This window comes from Selaginella moellendorffii, unplaced genomic scaffold (genome assembly GCF_000143415.4).
Source record: "Selaginella moellendorffii unplaced genomic scaffold, v1.0 SELMOscaffold_8, whole genome shotgun sequence".
NCBI lineage: Eukaryota > Viridiplantae > Streptophyta > Lycopodiopsida > Selaginellales > Selaginellaceae > Selaginella > Selaginella moellendorffii.
Genome location: NW_003314269.1, coordinates 3,072,197 through 3,087,804, shown reverse-complemented (window position 1 = coordinate 3,087,804; position 15,608 = coordinate 3,072,197). Strand labels below are relative to the sequence as shown.

At 44.0% G+C, this 15,608-nt stretch overlaps 1 protein-coding gene, 1 long non-coding RNA gene and 1 pseudogene across 2 annotated transcripts; 2 read left to right on the top strand and 1 right to left on the bottom strand.

Moving 5' to 3' along the window:
- Positions 1–4,744: 4,744 nt before the first annotated feature.
- On the bottom strand, positions 4,745–10,106 carry LOC9632361 (putative ABC transporter C family member 15). Its single transcript, XM_002967081.2, has 12 exons — positions 10,029–10,106; positions 7,985–9,954; positions 7,615–7,935; positions 7,475–7,561; positions 6,788–7,414; positions 6,564–6,728; positions 6,211–6,505; positions 5,903–6,117; positions 5,542–5,847; positions 5,423–5,486; positions 5,125–5,364; positions 4,745–5,058 (listed from the first exon to the last, which is right to left on the bottom strand). Exons 1-12 carry the CDS (start codon positions 10,036–10,038, stop codon positions 4,952–4,954), a joined length of 4,407 nt encoding a protein of 1,468 aa, XP_002967127.2. The 5' UTR covers positions 10,039–10,106; the 3' UTR covers positions 4,745–4,951.
- Positions 10,107–11,527: 1,421 nt separating this feature from the next.
- On the top strand, positions 11,528–12,251 carry LOC9632360. The gene is made up of 3 exons (XR_002992038.1): positions 11,528–11,567; positions 11,625–11,886; positions 11,944–12,251. It is a non-coding gene; the product is annotated as an uncharacterized LOC9632360 (long non-coding RNA).
- A 550-nt stretch (positions 12,252–12,801) lies between these two features.
- On the top strand, positions 12,802–14,938 carry LOC9636062 (annotated as a pseudogene).
- The last annotated feature ends 670 nt before the right edge of the window (positions 14,939–15,608 follow it).

Below are 15,608 nucleotides of genomic sequence, written 5' to 3'. Positions count from 1 at the left end.
TGGAGTCCGAGGTGGAGTCCGAGATGGACCTGAGATGGAATCCGAGATGGAGTCCGAGATGGACCCGAGATGGAGTCCGAGATGGAGTCCGAGATGGAATCCGAGATGGAGTCCGAGAAGGACCCGAGATGGAGTCCAAGGTCGAGACCGAGACCGGGACTGAGACCGGGACTGGGACCGAGACCGGGACCGGGACCGGGACCGAGACCGGGACCGGGATTGAGACCGGGACCGAGACCGGGACCGGGATTGAGACCGGGACCGGGACCGAGAACCGGGACCGGGACCGAGACTGAGACTGAGCTCGAGACCGAGCCCGAGCTTGAGTCCAAGTCCGAGTTCGAGTCTGAGTCCGAGTTTGAGTCCGAGTCCGAGTTTGAGTCCGAGTTCGAGTCTGAGAGGGTGAAAGCCCAAAGCGTTTGTCTCCCAGACCCTGGGGGGTTTGATGAGCTCCAAAAGTATAGTGGGGGGAGGATTGCAGTGGAGCCAGTTTGGCCTAGGAAGGTTGTGCCCAGTGTTGGGTGATGAGCTGCCCACTGGCAAGTCCAAGACTAGAGTGAACATAGACCGACAAGCAGGATAGCTTGGTGAAGTGTTCAAGAGCCGGCTCTAGTTCCCCCGGGAGATCGACTGGCCGATGCTCTCAGTCCAAGTGTGGGTGGCACTACCTACTTGGATACCAGGTGTGGCTCAACGGAACCTCGCTCTAAGCCCATGGCTAGAGCTCCCAAAGGCAGAAGGCGGGGAGAGTACCCAAGAGGCTCGCGTAAGGCCACGGTGTTCCGAAATGTTGCCCCAAAGTCCCAGACTGTGAAAAGGAAGAGGAGCCGTCCTATAATGTAGAGACCAAGGATACGGTCATGTGAGGAGGAAGTCCCAAAGGACCGTGGGACTTAGTGGTTGGGCCTGTGGGCCTCAATCTAGTGGCAGTGTTGGCAAACACGGCCATGGGCAAAAAGGGACTTGGTGGGGACCGGAAAGGGGATATTGGGGAAAGTTATTCCCCATGTCCATGGGCATCCTAAGGATGCTAAGGAGTGGATCTAGGATGATTACTCATAGATGGATGGCCCAATCTTTGAGAGATGGGACTATGATGTAGGTGGTATCAAACCACCGATGTGACCAAGGTGAATGGGCATGGCCTTAGTGTAATGGGTTGATATGTCGGTTGTACCTTGGGGTGTCAGTCATGGGACCGGACACGTGGAGCACTTGGACCAAGTGCAATGGTTAAGTGGCATGGATGCTATTCTCGGGGCTAGCAAGCCCCAAGTCCTGAGGGGGATTTATGGAGGTTGTGAATGAGACTCTTCCAAATGGTCGGAGGTGCGGTTAAGTGACTAAAGTAGAATGGAAAAATTTAGTCACTTATAAAGTAGTCTTCATTTTCTATAGCAAAAGTGGTTATCCCAGATGTTAACCCTTTTCTTCACACTAACAAACTTCTAGTTTATCTAGAGAGACTATATATATGGGATAAGGCAAACTTAGTTATGTATATCTATGGTCTTAAATTTGAGTTTCAATAATTGTGGGTGATGTTGAGTCAATCTTTTGACTTTATCCTTAGTATAAATTAGTTGTATCACAATCATGCCAAATATAACTTTAAAGTTTCTCCCCCTTCTTTCAGACATCCTTATCGTTCTTTTATTCCTCTTACTTTTGTTTCACTTTATCTCTTTTTTTGTACCTTTACTTTTATCACTTTTGTCTCCTCATTACTTTTTATTGTGTTTCCTTCTTATTTTTCTATTCTTTCTCTAGATCCCCTAGATAGGCTTTAGTAGTTGATCAGCTCAAGAAGGAATATGCTAATATCTTAAAAATTGACCTATCATTTGGGGCCAAGATTGCAACTCGTCATTTTATTTTAACTGTTGTGTTTGTCCAATCAAAGATTCTTATTTGGCATTTGGCCATCAAAGGAGATTAAAATTTTATATAAATATCAAGGAAATGTTAAAAAAAGTTATTATTAAAAAGTCTCAAAATCCTTAGGCATATGAAGTTAATTTTGTGATGAAGTATGATAGAAGTATTTGATTATAAATCAACTAGCATTTGTTAAATAATGTGACAATCCTAGATGTGTACCTACTTCCTTATATTGTTGATTTTTGGGTGGCAATTGTAAATTCACCAAATTAAACATTACATTTGGGTATAGGCTAGTGTTGATGACTAAGGAGGATATTCCCCAAAATTGCTTTGATGGACAACATTTTTTGTGATATGCCTGGAGTGACTAATGACTTCATTAATAATATCTTAATCCACTTAGAAAGTACATAAGAGGAGCATGTTCATGATATCTACAAGTGATTTTAACAAACTTATGGTTGTTTTGAAGTTTCCTACTCTAAAATATGTGAACAATATATAATGCTTCTTTGGCAAAGTAAAATATCTTGATTGTTTTGTTGATCATCTTTTTAATCATATTGCATTATTGCAAGTGTTATTAAAGTCGTCAACATCATCTTTCATCTAATTTAAGAATTGTGTTCAAGCATTTCTAGATTTTAATGAGTTGTTAACAATTTTTCCAATTTTGCCGTATCCTAACTACATCTAACCTTTTATTTTGTGCATGAATGCTTTTGGTATTAATTTTAGAGATATGATGCAAGAAAACATGAGTGTGCCTAATTAGCATTATCCTATTACATACATCATATGTATATTGCACCTAGTAGAAGTGAATTACTCCATGATAAAGGAGTGTCTAGTAATAGTTTAGGGTTTTGACAAGTTTCATGTGAATAGTTTTCAAACATTACTAAAAATTAATCATATTGCGGTTATTTCATTATTGAAGTGAGAAACTTACTTGGTCATATTGTTTGATAGACTCTAAAGTTTCAAATATATAATTTTGAGATTGTGCATTACTCAAAAAGTTTTATGCTTGATGTTAACATCTTTTTCTTAGCTTCTCTCTCCTTTTGATCTTTTCTTGTATTCTTGATAAACCTATTATTTTAGTATTAATGAATTTTTTAGATGAGGATTCCATGTTATCAGTGGTTATTGTACTTGATATTCAATATCTATAAGGTTTGGAGATTCTCTTAACAGTGTTCATATAACTCAAAAAGTTGAGTTGTAAATCCGAAGCCTTTATGATGGGTTTAAGAATCTTATATCACTTACTGATGAATTGCGATTTTGATATTTACATTCTCAATATCATATTGAAGATGACATTTTATACTTTGTGAGGATGAGGGTTGATGGTGTCTTCATTTTTTATTTCATATTTTCTTTATGTTTACCATGACTCTTCTATTTTATGTGGGTACCTAGGACATTATTGTATGACTAAAAAGTTGCATAAGTCTTTCTATTAAGTGGAAATGTGATGTGATGTTATTTGGCATATGCACAACTATGTTTAGTGGCAAGTTCATAATACTCCCCCTCATGCTATAGAAGGATGGTTGAAATTAATTGATTACATTTGATTTAATTGGGCCTTTTCCACGGTCAATTGCTAGCAATAAATATGTTATTATTACCTCTAACTACTTAATTTATTAGGTAAAAATCAATGCTCTTACTAGTACATTTGCAACTGTTGTTGGATATTTCTTTCTCAATTGAGTGATGTTTCAACATTCTTGTCTTAAGTGGATTCTTTTGAATAATGATTTTATATTTGGTTAAGGCATTTCATGTTTTGATGTCTCAATTGGGGATACACCACATTTTGACAAATTTTTATCATTCACATATGGATATTTTGGTGGAATATCTTGTTTGAACCTTTAAAAGGATAATTGCAAAGTATATGAACTTTTAGCATTCAAATTAAAATGGTTATTTCATAGCATATGTTATAAGGGTATAGAGTTTTGTTATTGCTTCACTATATAAAACTTTATATAGTCATGATTTGATATTACCAACAAAATTAAATTTACCTTCATAATTGTTACAAATTACTGATGCTACATCCTAGGATTAATATTTGACAAATATACTTCCATTGGTTCGAGTGGAGTTTATTGAACATTAAGGTAGTGTACAAGTGGGAAAATAATAACACTACATCATCATCCATCTATAGAGTATAAAGTGGATGATATGATGTTAGTTTGTTTCTATAATTTTATAGTATATGGTTTATTTAATCTTTCCTCAATAGAAAGGACTATATTAAGTATTACAGTAAGTTAGATTGCAAGTTTATGAAGTTCGATATAATATTCATTAAGTTGATCCTCTAAAAATTATAACTTTGTACAAAAGAGTCAAAACTAAATGGCACTTCCTACAGATCCACCAATGCCTCTGTCTAAATGTTGGCCACCAACCAAAGAATTTTAATTGTTTTCCATCCTTCTAAAAAGAGAGTTTAGGTGTACAGTTATAATGCTCTATATTATTATTATTAGCATAGTGGGATTTTAGTAGTTATTAAATTGGTTTAATTCAGACCACTCACTCTTATATATAAGTTCAGGTTTTTAGACTAATATACACAATTTATTATTCCATACACTTACATTGTTAGATGGTATAGTACGTCAAAATATCTAGAAATATTCCATATATCACCTATAAACATTTATGGGTTTCTTAGGGTGGTAGGGACTATATTTAAATGTTCTACTATCTAACTCATTTAGATTAATTTTGTATTTATAATTTATAAGCATATTTATAATTTATAAACTTTCCTATAAACACTTTATAGTATATTCTATTATTTTATCTAAAGTATTTATATTCTATTATTTTACCAGCTAATTAGATTAATAAATAATACTAAATAAGCATATATAAATGTTGCCCCAAGCTCAGATGTTTTGATCATCAGTCCGAGCACTGATTGATTGTTCACAACCCTGGCTTGCCACTCAACTGAGACTTGTTCTTCGTCTGTGATCTTTAGAGCCATTTGTTCTATTCTAGCTGCGAGCTTGCTAGCTCGAACGTAGGTTTAAGCTGACGATCCGAAAGATCTCTTGGAATACTCGGCCACAAGCTTGAAGAAATGCGAGCTGCTCTCCAAAAGCTTACCCGGCTCGTCGTATTCAGCTATGCGTCCTGCCAAGAAAGATTGGTATTAATGTGCCAGAGAGAAACAAAAAGAAAGGAGAGAAATATCAATACCATCCTTTAGGACTAGAACGTAGTCGCTGCCCACCACAGTAGGCAGCCTGTGGGCAATGGTGATAACAGTGCATCCCTGGAACTTCGTGGCAATGGTGGATTGGATCACTCCATCAGTAGCACTGTCCACGGATGCGGTGGCCTCGTCGAGTACCAAAACACGGGCTTGTTTTAGCATCACCCGTCCAAGACAAAACAACTGCCTCTGTCCCACGCTCCAGTTCTCACCATTCTCAGACACTACACACACACAACGTGATAAGAAAGGGAAGAAAACTTCTTCACATTCATTGCTTACCCAGTGAGTCCAGCTTTTCTTCCTTGCAGCGCACGAAGTCTCCGAGTTGGCATTTATCCAAGGCCTGTGGAAGCGCTGCTCTTAATACATACAAGAATAACTAGTTTTAGGAAACTTACCTCCCAGATTTCTGGATCCGAAAACTGTCCCAGGGGGTCGAGATTATAGCGGATGGTGCCTTCGAACAGCGTTGGATCCTGTGGAATGATGCTGAGCTTGGATCGGAGGTCATGCAACCCGATCTTCGTGATGTCCACGCTGTCGATCACAATCTTTCCACCGGATGGCTCCACCAGGCGGAATATGGCCTGGATGAGCGTGGATTTTCCACTGCCAGTCCGGCCCACAACTCCAATCCTCTTGCCTCCCGGAAATACACAGCTAATGCCATTCAACACCAGCGGTGAGTTAGAGTTATAGCGGACCTGTGTCACAGAGTCTTTGTTAAGTTGTAACATAATTTTAGAAGGAATTTCCTACCTTGAGGTCCACCAGCTCAACGTTTCCTGTAGCAGGCCAGCTTTCCGGAGGCTTAGACTCTTCAATCTCCCATGGGGCCTCGCTGGGAATGCGAGAGTACTGCTGTATACGTTCAACAGAAACTATCATCCGCTCCACGTTGCACAAGTTCCAAACAAAAAGCGACTGGTACCCGTTCAGATTCAATCCATATGTCACAGCTAAACCAGCCAAACCTATTGATGAGGGGAAGAAAAACACGAAAAAGAAACAAAGTCAGCTCTTGTTGCAATGGAAAAATAAAGAAAAGAAAAGAAAAGAAAACTTACTTGGGGGAATGGTGCCGGGAGGGAGAAAAACTAGCAGAAGCAAACAGAATCCAAAGACAACGTTGGTGAGGAGTTCTAGCCTCAGAGAGACCCACTCCATAGTTGCAGCCGAGTAGAAATGGGCTCGAGCAGATGTGTCGATGAGAAACATATTCCTGTGCATGAAACGCTCTTCCTGGCCAAAGCCTCTTACTGTTGGAGCTCCTGCAATAGATTCCGCAAAGTGGTGAATGATCGGGGCCTTCTGGATTCCTTGAAGCCTGGAAAGCTCCCTGCCGGACGAGATGTAATATCTCTGCAAAATTAAATTCAACTCTCATCAGGACATAAAGTATTGATTGAAAGGGATTTACCTGTAGCAAGATACAGAAAACAAACACAGGAGCAAAAACAATTAAGACTTGCGAAACTGCTTGAGACATAACTCCAACAATGCCTAAGAGCTGTAGGCCTGAGAACGCTACGCCCCCAAGCCTGTAAGGCACATTTAAGTCAAGAGCACTTTGGTCTGTAGAGGCCTGAGAAGGAAAAGCATAAGCTGGATGAAAAACTTCAAACTTTAAGTTACAATACGTACCCGGCTGAGAATTCTACCAGTTGGAGTAGAATCAAAAAACGACATTGGCGAATGAAAAATGCAATGTAGCATGTCAAAGAAGAACTTCTGAGCCGTCGCGAGGCCGATGACATTGAGAAGCAGCACCCTGAGAAGCACGAACAGCGATGCTCCAAACGAAAATCCTCCATACCCGATGATCAACCGAGCAGGATCAAACTCTGGAGCTACAGCCGTCGCTGGAGTTTCGCGAGCCATCCACCAGTTTGACGCGATTTGAAAGAGTAGAAATAACAGCTGTGTCGCCAATATGCATGGAATCAAGCCGCCCTTGTACACCGCCGTGCAGTAGTTCCAGTAAACTTGCAAACCAACACTGCCTTTCTCGCGTTCTTCTTCCTGTACCAGTTGTTCTGCCTTTCCGGCCTTTGCCTGCGCTTCATGCTCGTCCGACTTCTGCACTTCTTTCTTTTCTTCATTATCCAGGATACCTTCCACGGTATTGTCTACGCTATCTAAGGTCTTGTCAGCCTGATTCATGACTTCCATAGCCTTGTTGTGTGCTCCAACAAGCACACTGAAGTCAGTTTTTGCTTGTAAAAGCTGAGTGTATGTTCCTGACTGCGTTATACGACCATCGTTTAGAACCTGAATCAAATTAGCTCGTCAACGTAGTGGTCTTTAGAACTTATGAAAAAAGTTTCTTACCAAAATGAGGTCAGCCACAGGTAAGAACTCCACTTGATGCGTCACTAGAATGACAGTCTTTGATGCCAGTGCGTTAAGAACACATTCCTGCATAAGATTTATGAGTGAGATCACAGGGCCAAACAGAGACATGCGCTTACCTTGAATATTTGAGTACCAGTTTCCACGTCCACGGCACTGAAAGGATCGTCAAGTAGGTAGATATCAGCATCCTGATACAATGCACGAGCAAGTTGTATCCTTTGCTTCTGGCCGCCGCTCAAGTTGATGCCCCTCTCGCCTATTTCTGTCTGATCTCCGAATGGAAGAACTTCCAGATCTCTTTTGAGTTGACACATCTCCAACACGCGATCGTATTTACTTCTGTCCATAAGAGAGCCAAAAAGGACATTGTCCTCGATCTTTCCACTTTGTATCCAGGCAGTTTGACCCACGTACGATGTTCTTCCAGTTACTTGCACCTGTACAAGCAGATGTAAGGCAAGAACCAGAGAACGACAGAATGCGCACCTTGCCAGAAAGCCTTGGGATTTCTCCCAGAAGGCACGAGAGCAAGCTCGATTTCCCGGAACCAACCTTTCCGCAAACCGCAACTGTCATCCCTGTTTTGACCTCCAGATTAACTCTAGACAACGAGAGCTTCTCAGGAGATTCATCCCAGCTGAAATCTGCTGCTTCCACCAGAATTACTGTAGGATCTTGGTCATTTGTCCGAGAAACAGCATCCGCCTGAAGCTCTGGCTCGTGAAGAAACTTACTCAGCCGATCCAGCGAAACTCTTGTTTGAGACAGAGCTGAAATACAGTCGGGTAGAGTTATGAGCGCCTCCTGTAAAACTCTAAAGGTGGCCAGCGTTGAAAGAACTTTCCCAGTGGTCAGAGGTATCTTCAGCACCACACAAGTACCAAAGGTGACCACTCCAATGATCATGGGACTTGTCCAGAAGAGGAAAATTATAGCTGCCTGCGTCAAGAACGATTTCTTCAGCCAGCCATACTCCACACCTCTCAAGGCTTCCAGTTTCTGCAGGTAAGCCTTCTCCCAAGCTTGCGCCTTGAGAATCCTCATGCTCTTTAAGCACTCCGACGTTGCTCGCATTCGGGCGTCCTTGGCCTCCATGATCTTGTCCTGGTACTTGTCTTGCAATGAGCTAAACGGAGTGTTGACAGCCACCGAAGCCAGCGTCGCAACCAAGGTAGCAATCGCAGCAACCCCGACTTTCTGGTATAGAATAAGAAGTGCCAGCGCCACCTGAAGCGGTAAAATCCAGATATCGTGCAGATACCACGAGAAGTCAAGAACCCTCTGGATATCCACTGCCATATGGTTGACAATCTCTCCGCTGGTGTATTTCTGCCGCGACAAGTTAGAAAGCCGCAAGCCTTTCCTGTAGACGCAACTTGTGAGCGTCGCGCGGGCCTTTATCGCCAAGAACTGGATCTTGAGAAACCAATGCCTTTGAGAGAAGTTCTCCAGAAACTTAGTGACGAGGAACACCGTCACCAGGATCAAGCCTTCGTGAGGAAACCGGTAAACCCCGCTCAAGTAGCTCACGAAGTCGTCGATCAAGTATGGTCCCACGTATGACGCGAGCGAATTCACTACCACCAGGAATCCAACCGCCACTGCCTCCTTCCAATAACATGCCACTAGAGTCCTTGTCACAGATGGTGGCCTGCTGGACGATTTTTCGGAATCCTGCTTTGATCTTTCCCATTTGTCCTGGAAAAACTCATAGGCTGTGGATGCTCGGTGTTCTTGTGCTACCTGCGGCAAATCCTCAGGCTCCAAAGTCCTCTTCCCCCCGAGAGCCAGTACAGGGTTGACCCATGATATGAATAGCAGGCTTAGATTCCCAGCTCTGGTGTATGGAGTAACGTTGTCTTCGCCCTTGTCCGCTACCTGCGTGTCCTCTTCTTCTAAAAGAGGCTCACCGAGACTGCCGCTCATAACTTTGATCCCTGTTCTTCCCCTCACCGATGCAACTAGCAGAACCAAGCTAGCAGGAATCCAAGCCAAGCTTGAATATGCATTCGAGGACTTGTGCTTAAACTTGGACGCAAGAAGATCATCCACACACAGCACGAACTCAGGAAGGCCAGCACAGAACGAGGCAATCCACCACACCCTCAATGCCGCTGGGATTTTTTCTTCTCCTCTCTTGCGCGATGCTACCAATGCTAGCGATGCAACAAGCCAAGCAGCAGCTAGCACCAATTCCTCCGCAAGACACAGCACGCTCCGTGATTGATGAAGAAATGCGAAGCAAGCACTGGCAGCGCTCAAAACCAGCAGATAAAAGCAGCAAAAGAAGAAAATCTTGAACGGGAATGCGGTCGTGAGCTTGCTAGTCGGCCGGGACTTTGTAGACAAGAAGAAACTCACAAGCCAGGAGAGAATGAAGATCGCGGCGATGGCGATCGTTCCAACGCAGCTCCCAAAGCGGATTTCGTCGTCGAATCGGTGGAGAAAGCTCTCCGCTGCAGCGAAACATCGATATTTTGATCAGAGGAAACCTAGAAAATCCAAGAGCAGCAAAGCTTTCGCGCCTTACCGATGATCATCGCTGATTTCGGCGCTAGAAAAATGCGTTGCTGGGAGAAGAAAGAGGCCGGCCGTGGCGAAAACAAAGCCCTAGAAAACGGCATTATATACCATTTTGTGACTTGCCTCCGAAGAAAAAACTTTCTCGCCAGTCAAGGTCTCCTTTCGTCGCTCGTGACGCGCATATTCGGATCTACCACGGCTGGCTAAACAATTGTAAAGACAATTGTAAGCTGATCATCGGTTATTCGACGCCGAAATCCGAGTGCCACGCTCCTGGCTTGTGAGTTTCTTTGCAAGATCCCGAGCTGTCAAGAATCTAGCATTAGCATCGCTAGTATCGTACAAGTATCCTATACCAGCTGCATTTGGGTGTGGTGGATTGCCTCGTTTGCTGGTCTTCCCAAGTTTGTGCTCTCTGTGCATGACCTTCCAAGGTTAAACACAAATCCTGGAGTGCCTGGCCTGGATGCTTGGGGACGAAGAGGGATCACAGTTCTGGTTAGTGGACAAGGGTGAAGACAACGTTACTCTGTACGCCAGAGCAGCCAAGAAGACTTTGGACGAACATTTGCTACAGGTAGCACAGGAAAAAGAGCATCAGCAGCTTACGAGCTTTCTTTTTCTCACAAAAAGTGGGAAAGTTCGAGCAGGCTTCCGAGAAGAACAATCCCGCCTTCTTCTATGGATGGTGATTTCCTCGTCGTGATTAGCTCGCTGGCGATGACAGACGAGTTAGGGACTTGTGTGGTGCCGAAGATACCTCTGACTACTGGGAAAGTTCTTTTGGCCCAGGAGTTATTTACAATTCTCCCAGACTTAATCACACTGTCGCAAACAAAATCTCGCTAGATCGGGTGAACAACTTTCTTCACGACTGCATATGCCTGCCAACAGGATGCTGGTATCCACCTACTTGACGATCCTTCAACGTGTTTGGCAGAAATATTGCCAGAGAACTTTCTGGACTTCAAGGTCTTCAAAGAGCTGCAATCATACATCACTTTGGCGAGTCAATAGCAGCGAACGAGAATCTGCTATAATCTCGACCCCCTTGGACAGTTCTCAGATCCAGAAATCTGGGAGATAAGTTCTGTCATTCTTCTATTTCCTAAGAGGCCATGTTGTTAGGCCTTGGACGAGTGATGCTAAAACAAGGCCGTGTTTTGGCACCCAGACGAGCCCACCGCGTCCGTGGACAGTGCTACCGATGGAATGATCCATCCACCATCGCGACAAAGTTGACAGCGACTACGTTCTGGCCCTACACGTTGGTTGGAAATCTTACTCTCTTTTTTTTCAAGTTTATCTTTTTCCAGGACGCATAGCTAAATACGACGAGCTGGGGAAGAAGAGGAGCTCGTATTTCTTCAAGCGTTTTCCAAGATATCTTTTGGATCCTCCGAATCATGCAGTAAAAAGGATAGTTTCTCAAACTTGGTATGTATAAAGGTGACCGAAAACATTGAATATTCTAACTTAGCGATGGCAATGGCAAAGCTTCTCAATCCCAAGAACACGGACGCCATCCCTCTTGTAATTACGCCTGGTATGTTCCTGCATTCTCTTCTCGATCTGTATGCTCCGTGTTTGGGCTCTTGTGCAGGAGCTTCCAGTGGAGACTCCGGCAATGATCTCGCAATTGGGATCTGGAAGGTCAACTCTTTGGGAGCCCTGGCGCGATTTTGTTCCGGGGATTCGGCGTGTCAAATGCGGAGGAATTTGCTCGAGTGGTGGAAGCGTTTGGATATGAGAGCATGGGTCACAGAGCTGGAGCTGCGAGGAGGAAGCACATTGTCGGGCCTGTCTACACAAACAATGCCCTCGACGCTGAAACCGAGCTTGGATTTCACAATGAAATGAGCTACGTAAGGTTTTCCCATTTTTCATTCTAAGACTTCTTGTTTCTTGAATCTTTGCCACAGCTTGCGGATTATCCCGACTTGGTCGTGTTTTTCTGCGAGGTTGCTCCACCGCCAAGCGCCGGCGGTGCCACCGGGATCGTCCAAGGCAAAGCCACCATTTTGTGACTTGCCTCTGAAGAAAATGTCGCCAGTCAAGGTCGTGGTCTAAGGATATTGGACACATATTTACACGCGACAATGGGAATCTAAGCTTGCTATGCTGGCTCTCGGAGCAAAGAGGACTTTGGAGCCAGAGGACTTGCCCGGCAGCCCACGGGTTTTTTTCACGAAAGTTCAAAGCAAGCTTCCGAGCCTCTCGCCTTCTTTGACAGCGGTTCCTTGTCGTGAGGCGTGTTTGTTTTTGCTGTAGTTCTGTGATTGGAGTAGTCACTATGGCTGGCTGAAGAAATCGTTCATGACGCAGCTCGCAATAATTTGGACGACTAGAATGGTCACCTTAGCTACTTTGTGGCTGACTTCAGCGAGTTTTTGTTTGCGACAGTGTTGCCAGAATGTAAAACTCTGTAGACTTCACGAGGCAGGAACGAACGTGATATTTAATCTGAAGGAATTGAGTCTGAATTTTTTCTTGTGAGTTTCTTCTTGTCTACAAAGTCCCGGCGGACTAGCAAGCTCAAGACCGTCAAAATTCCCCCTTCCGCTGCTTCTCTGTGTCTCATTTCTTCATGGATCACGTCCTGCGGAGGAGTTCTCCTGCCTGGCTTGTTGTTGGTAGCATCGCGCAAGAGAGGAAGCAATCCGGCCTCGTGACGCTGAGACATTTTCTTCTCGTTCTGTGCTAGCCTTGGATGATCTTGTCGCGTCCAATTAGTTTACGCACAAATCGTATTTACCCGCTTCAGGTGACTTCTTATTCTATACCAGCAAGTCGGAGCTGCTGCGATTGCTACTGTGGTTGCTACGCTGATTTCGGCGGCTATAAACACTCCGTTTAGCTCCTGCAAGACAAGTACCAGGGCAAGATCATGGAGGCCAAGGACGCCCGAATGCGAGCAACGACGGAGTGCTTAAAGAGCATGAGGATTCTCACTTACCTGCAGAAACTGGAAGCCTTGAGAGGTGTGGAGTATGGCTGGCTGAAGAAATCGTTCTTTCCTCTTCTGGACAAATGATCATTGGAGTGGTCACTTTTGGTACTTGTGTGGTGCTGAAGATACCTCTAACCACTTTTCAGCGCTGGCCACCTTTAGAATTTTACAGGAGGCTAGCAGACTGTATTTCAACTCTGTCTCAAACAAGATCGCTGGATCGGCTGAGTAAGTTTCTTCACGAGCCAGAGCTTCAGGCTGATGCTGTTTCTTGGACAAATGACCAAGATCCTACAGTAATTCTGGTGGAAGCAGCAGACGTCAGATGTCCTGAGCTAGAGTTAATCTGGATGTCAAAAAAGGGATGACAGTTGCGGTTTGCGGAAAATTGAGCTTGCTCTCGGAGAAATCCCAAGGCTATGGTATGCATTTTTGTATTCTACCATTCTCCTTACATCTGCTTTTGCAGGTCCAGGTAACTGGAAGAACATCGTATGTGGGCCAGACTGCTTGGGTACAAAGTGGAATGGTCGAGAATAATGTTTGTTTTATGGACAGAAGTAATACGATCGCGTGCTGGAGATGTGTCAACTCAAAAGAGATATGGAAGTTCTTCCATTCGGAGATCAGACAGAAATAAGCGAGAGGGGCATCAATTTAAGCGGGGTTAGATAGCCGTGAAAGAAAGACAGAAAAAGAAAATGGAGGCCATGGCCGGGCGGCCAGAAGCAAAGGATACAACTTGCTCGTGCACTGTATCAGGATGGTGATACCTACCTACTTGATGATACTTTCGGTGCCATGGACGTGGAAACTGGTACTCAAATCTTCAAGGTAAGCATGTCTCTGTTTGGCTCTGTGATCTCTCACTCATAAATTTTACGCAAAATGTGTTCTTAATTCACTTAATTCATTATTGGTAACAATATAAAATAAAGTACACGTTGACGAGCTAAATGTAGGTAAAAGATGGGCGATCTGGACCTTACTCTCAGCTTTTCCAAGCGAGTTAAACCTCTTGTTCTTGAGTGCCAATCTCTACATAAATTTCCCAAAGAGTGCTTGTTGGAGCACACAACAAGGCTATGGAGGTATCCAAATAATGAAGTAAAAAACAGAAGTGCAGAAGTCGAATGAGCCCAAGGCAGAACAACTGGTACAAAAAGAAGAACACGAGAAAGGTAGTTTTGGTTTGCAAGTTTACTGATACTACTGCATGGCAGTTTACAAGGGCGTATATTGGTGAGTATGCTACTGTTTCAAATCTTGCGTCAGACTGGTGGATGGCTCATCGACGGCGTGTTTGATCCCATTCGGTTGATCATCGGATACAGAGGATTTTTTGCTTGGAGCATCGCTGTGAACACTGGTAGGAATTCCGTTTGGAGCATCGCTGTTCGTGCTTCTCAGGGTGCTACATCATGTCATCAGCCTCGCGACATCTCAGAAGTTCTTCTTTGACATACTCCACTCATTTGCCAATTGATGTGGTTTTTTTATTTAACTCCAAGGTAGAATTCTCAGCCGGGTACGTCTGTTTACATTTGAAGTTTTTAAATCTCAGGCTTCTACAGACCAAAGTGCTCTCGACTTAAATGTGCCTTGCAGGCTTGGGGGCCTTGCGTTCTCAGGAGTACAGCTTTTATATATTGTGGGAGTTATGTCTCAAGCAGTTTGGAGTCTTAATCGTTTTTGCTCCTGTGTTTGTTTTCTGTATCTTGCTACAGGTAAATCTCTTTTTCAATCAATACCTCTGTCCTAATTAGAGTTGAATCTATTTGCAAAGGTCTTATATACCGTCAGGCAGGGAGCTTTCCAGGCTTCAAGGAGTCACCACTTTGCGGAATCTATTGCAGGAGCTCCGACAGTACGAGGTTTTTGCCAGGAAGAGCGTTTCATGCACAGGATCGACACGTCTGCTCGAGTCTATCTCTACTCGGCTGCAGCCATGGAGTGGGCCTCTATGAGGCTAGAACTCCTCACCAACGTTGTCTTTGGTTTCTGTTTTCTTCAATAAGGTTATCTCCCTCCCCTCGCATTCCCAGCGAGGCACCATGGGAGATTGAAGAGTCTAAGCTTCCGGAAAGCTGGCCTGCCACAGGAAACGTAGGTAGGAATTTCTAAAACTTCGATAATGGCTTTGGAACTTGAACAACATTTCTACGTGACATAGGTCCGCTATAACTCCAACTCACCGCTCCTGTTTCACAACAATAACTGTGTATTTCCCGGAGTCAAGAGGATTGGAGTCGTGGGCCGGACTGGCAGTGGAAAATCCACGCTCATCCATGCCATATTCTGAGCCAGCCGGTGGAAAGAGCGTGATCGACGGCGTGGACATAACGAAGATGATCTCCGATCCAGGCTCAGCACCATTCCACAGATCCAACGCTGTTCGAAGGCACCATTCGCTATAAAACTTGGTATTTAAACAAATGTGAGTGGAGACTCATCCTTTCTAAGTTTCTTCAAAACCCTTGGATAAATGACTTGGAAACCTCGTGCGTGTATGTGTAAAAGTTTTCTTCCTTTTCTCTGAGGATCAAAGCTGCTTATAAAGCTCTCACAGACAAGGAAGGCAAGCCCATCCCTTGCAAGTGCTAGAGACAGCCTACCTTCTCGGTGACTTTTGCTGTC

What these genes read in the sequence shown, in the direction of transcription:
- LOC9632361 (XM_002967081.2), bottom strand. An exon ending in CTGGTACTCAAATATTCAAG is followed by an intron (nt 7,562 to 7,614) that starts GTAAGCGCATGT and finishes AATCTTATGCAG; the next exon opens with GAATGTGTTCTTAACGCACT. An exon ending in CTGTGGCTGACCTCATTTTG is followed by an intron (nt 7,415 to 7,474) that starts GTAAGAAACTTT and finishes AATTTGATTCAG; the next exon opens with GTTCTAAACGATGGTCGTAT.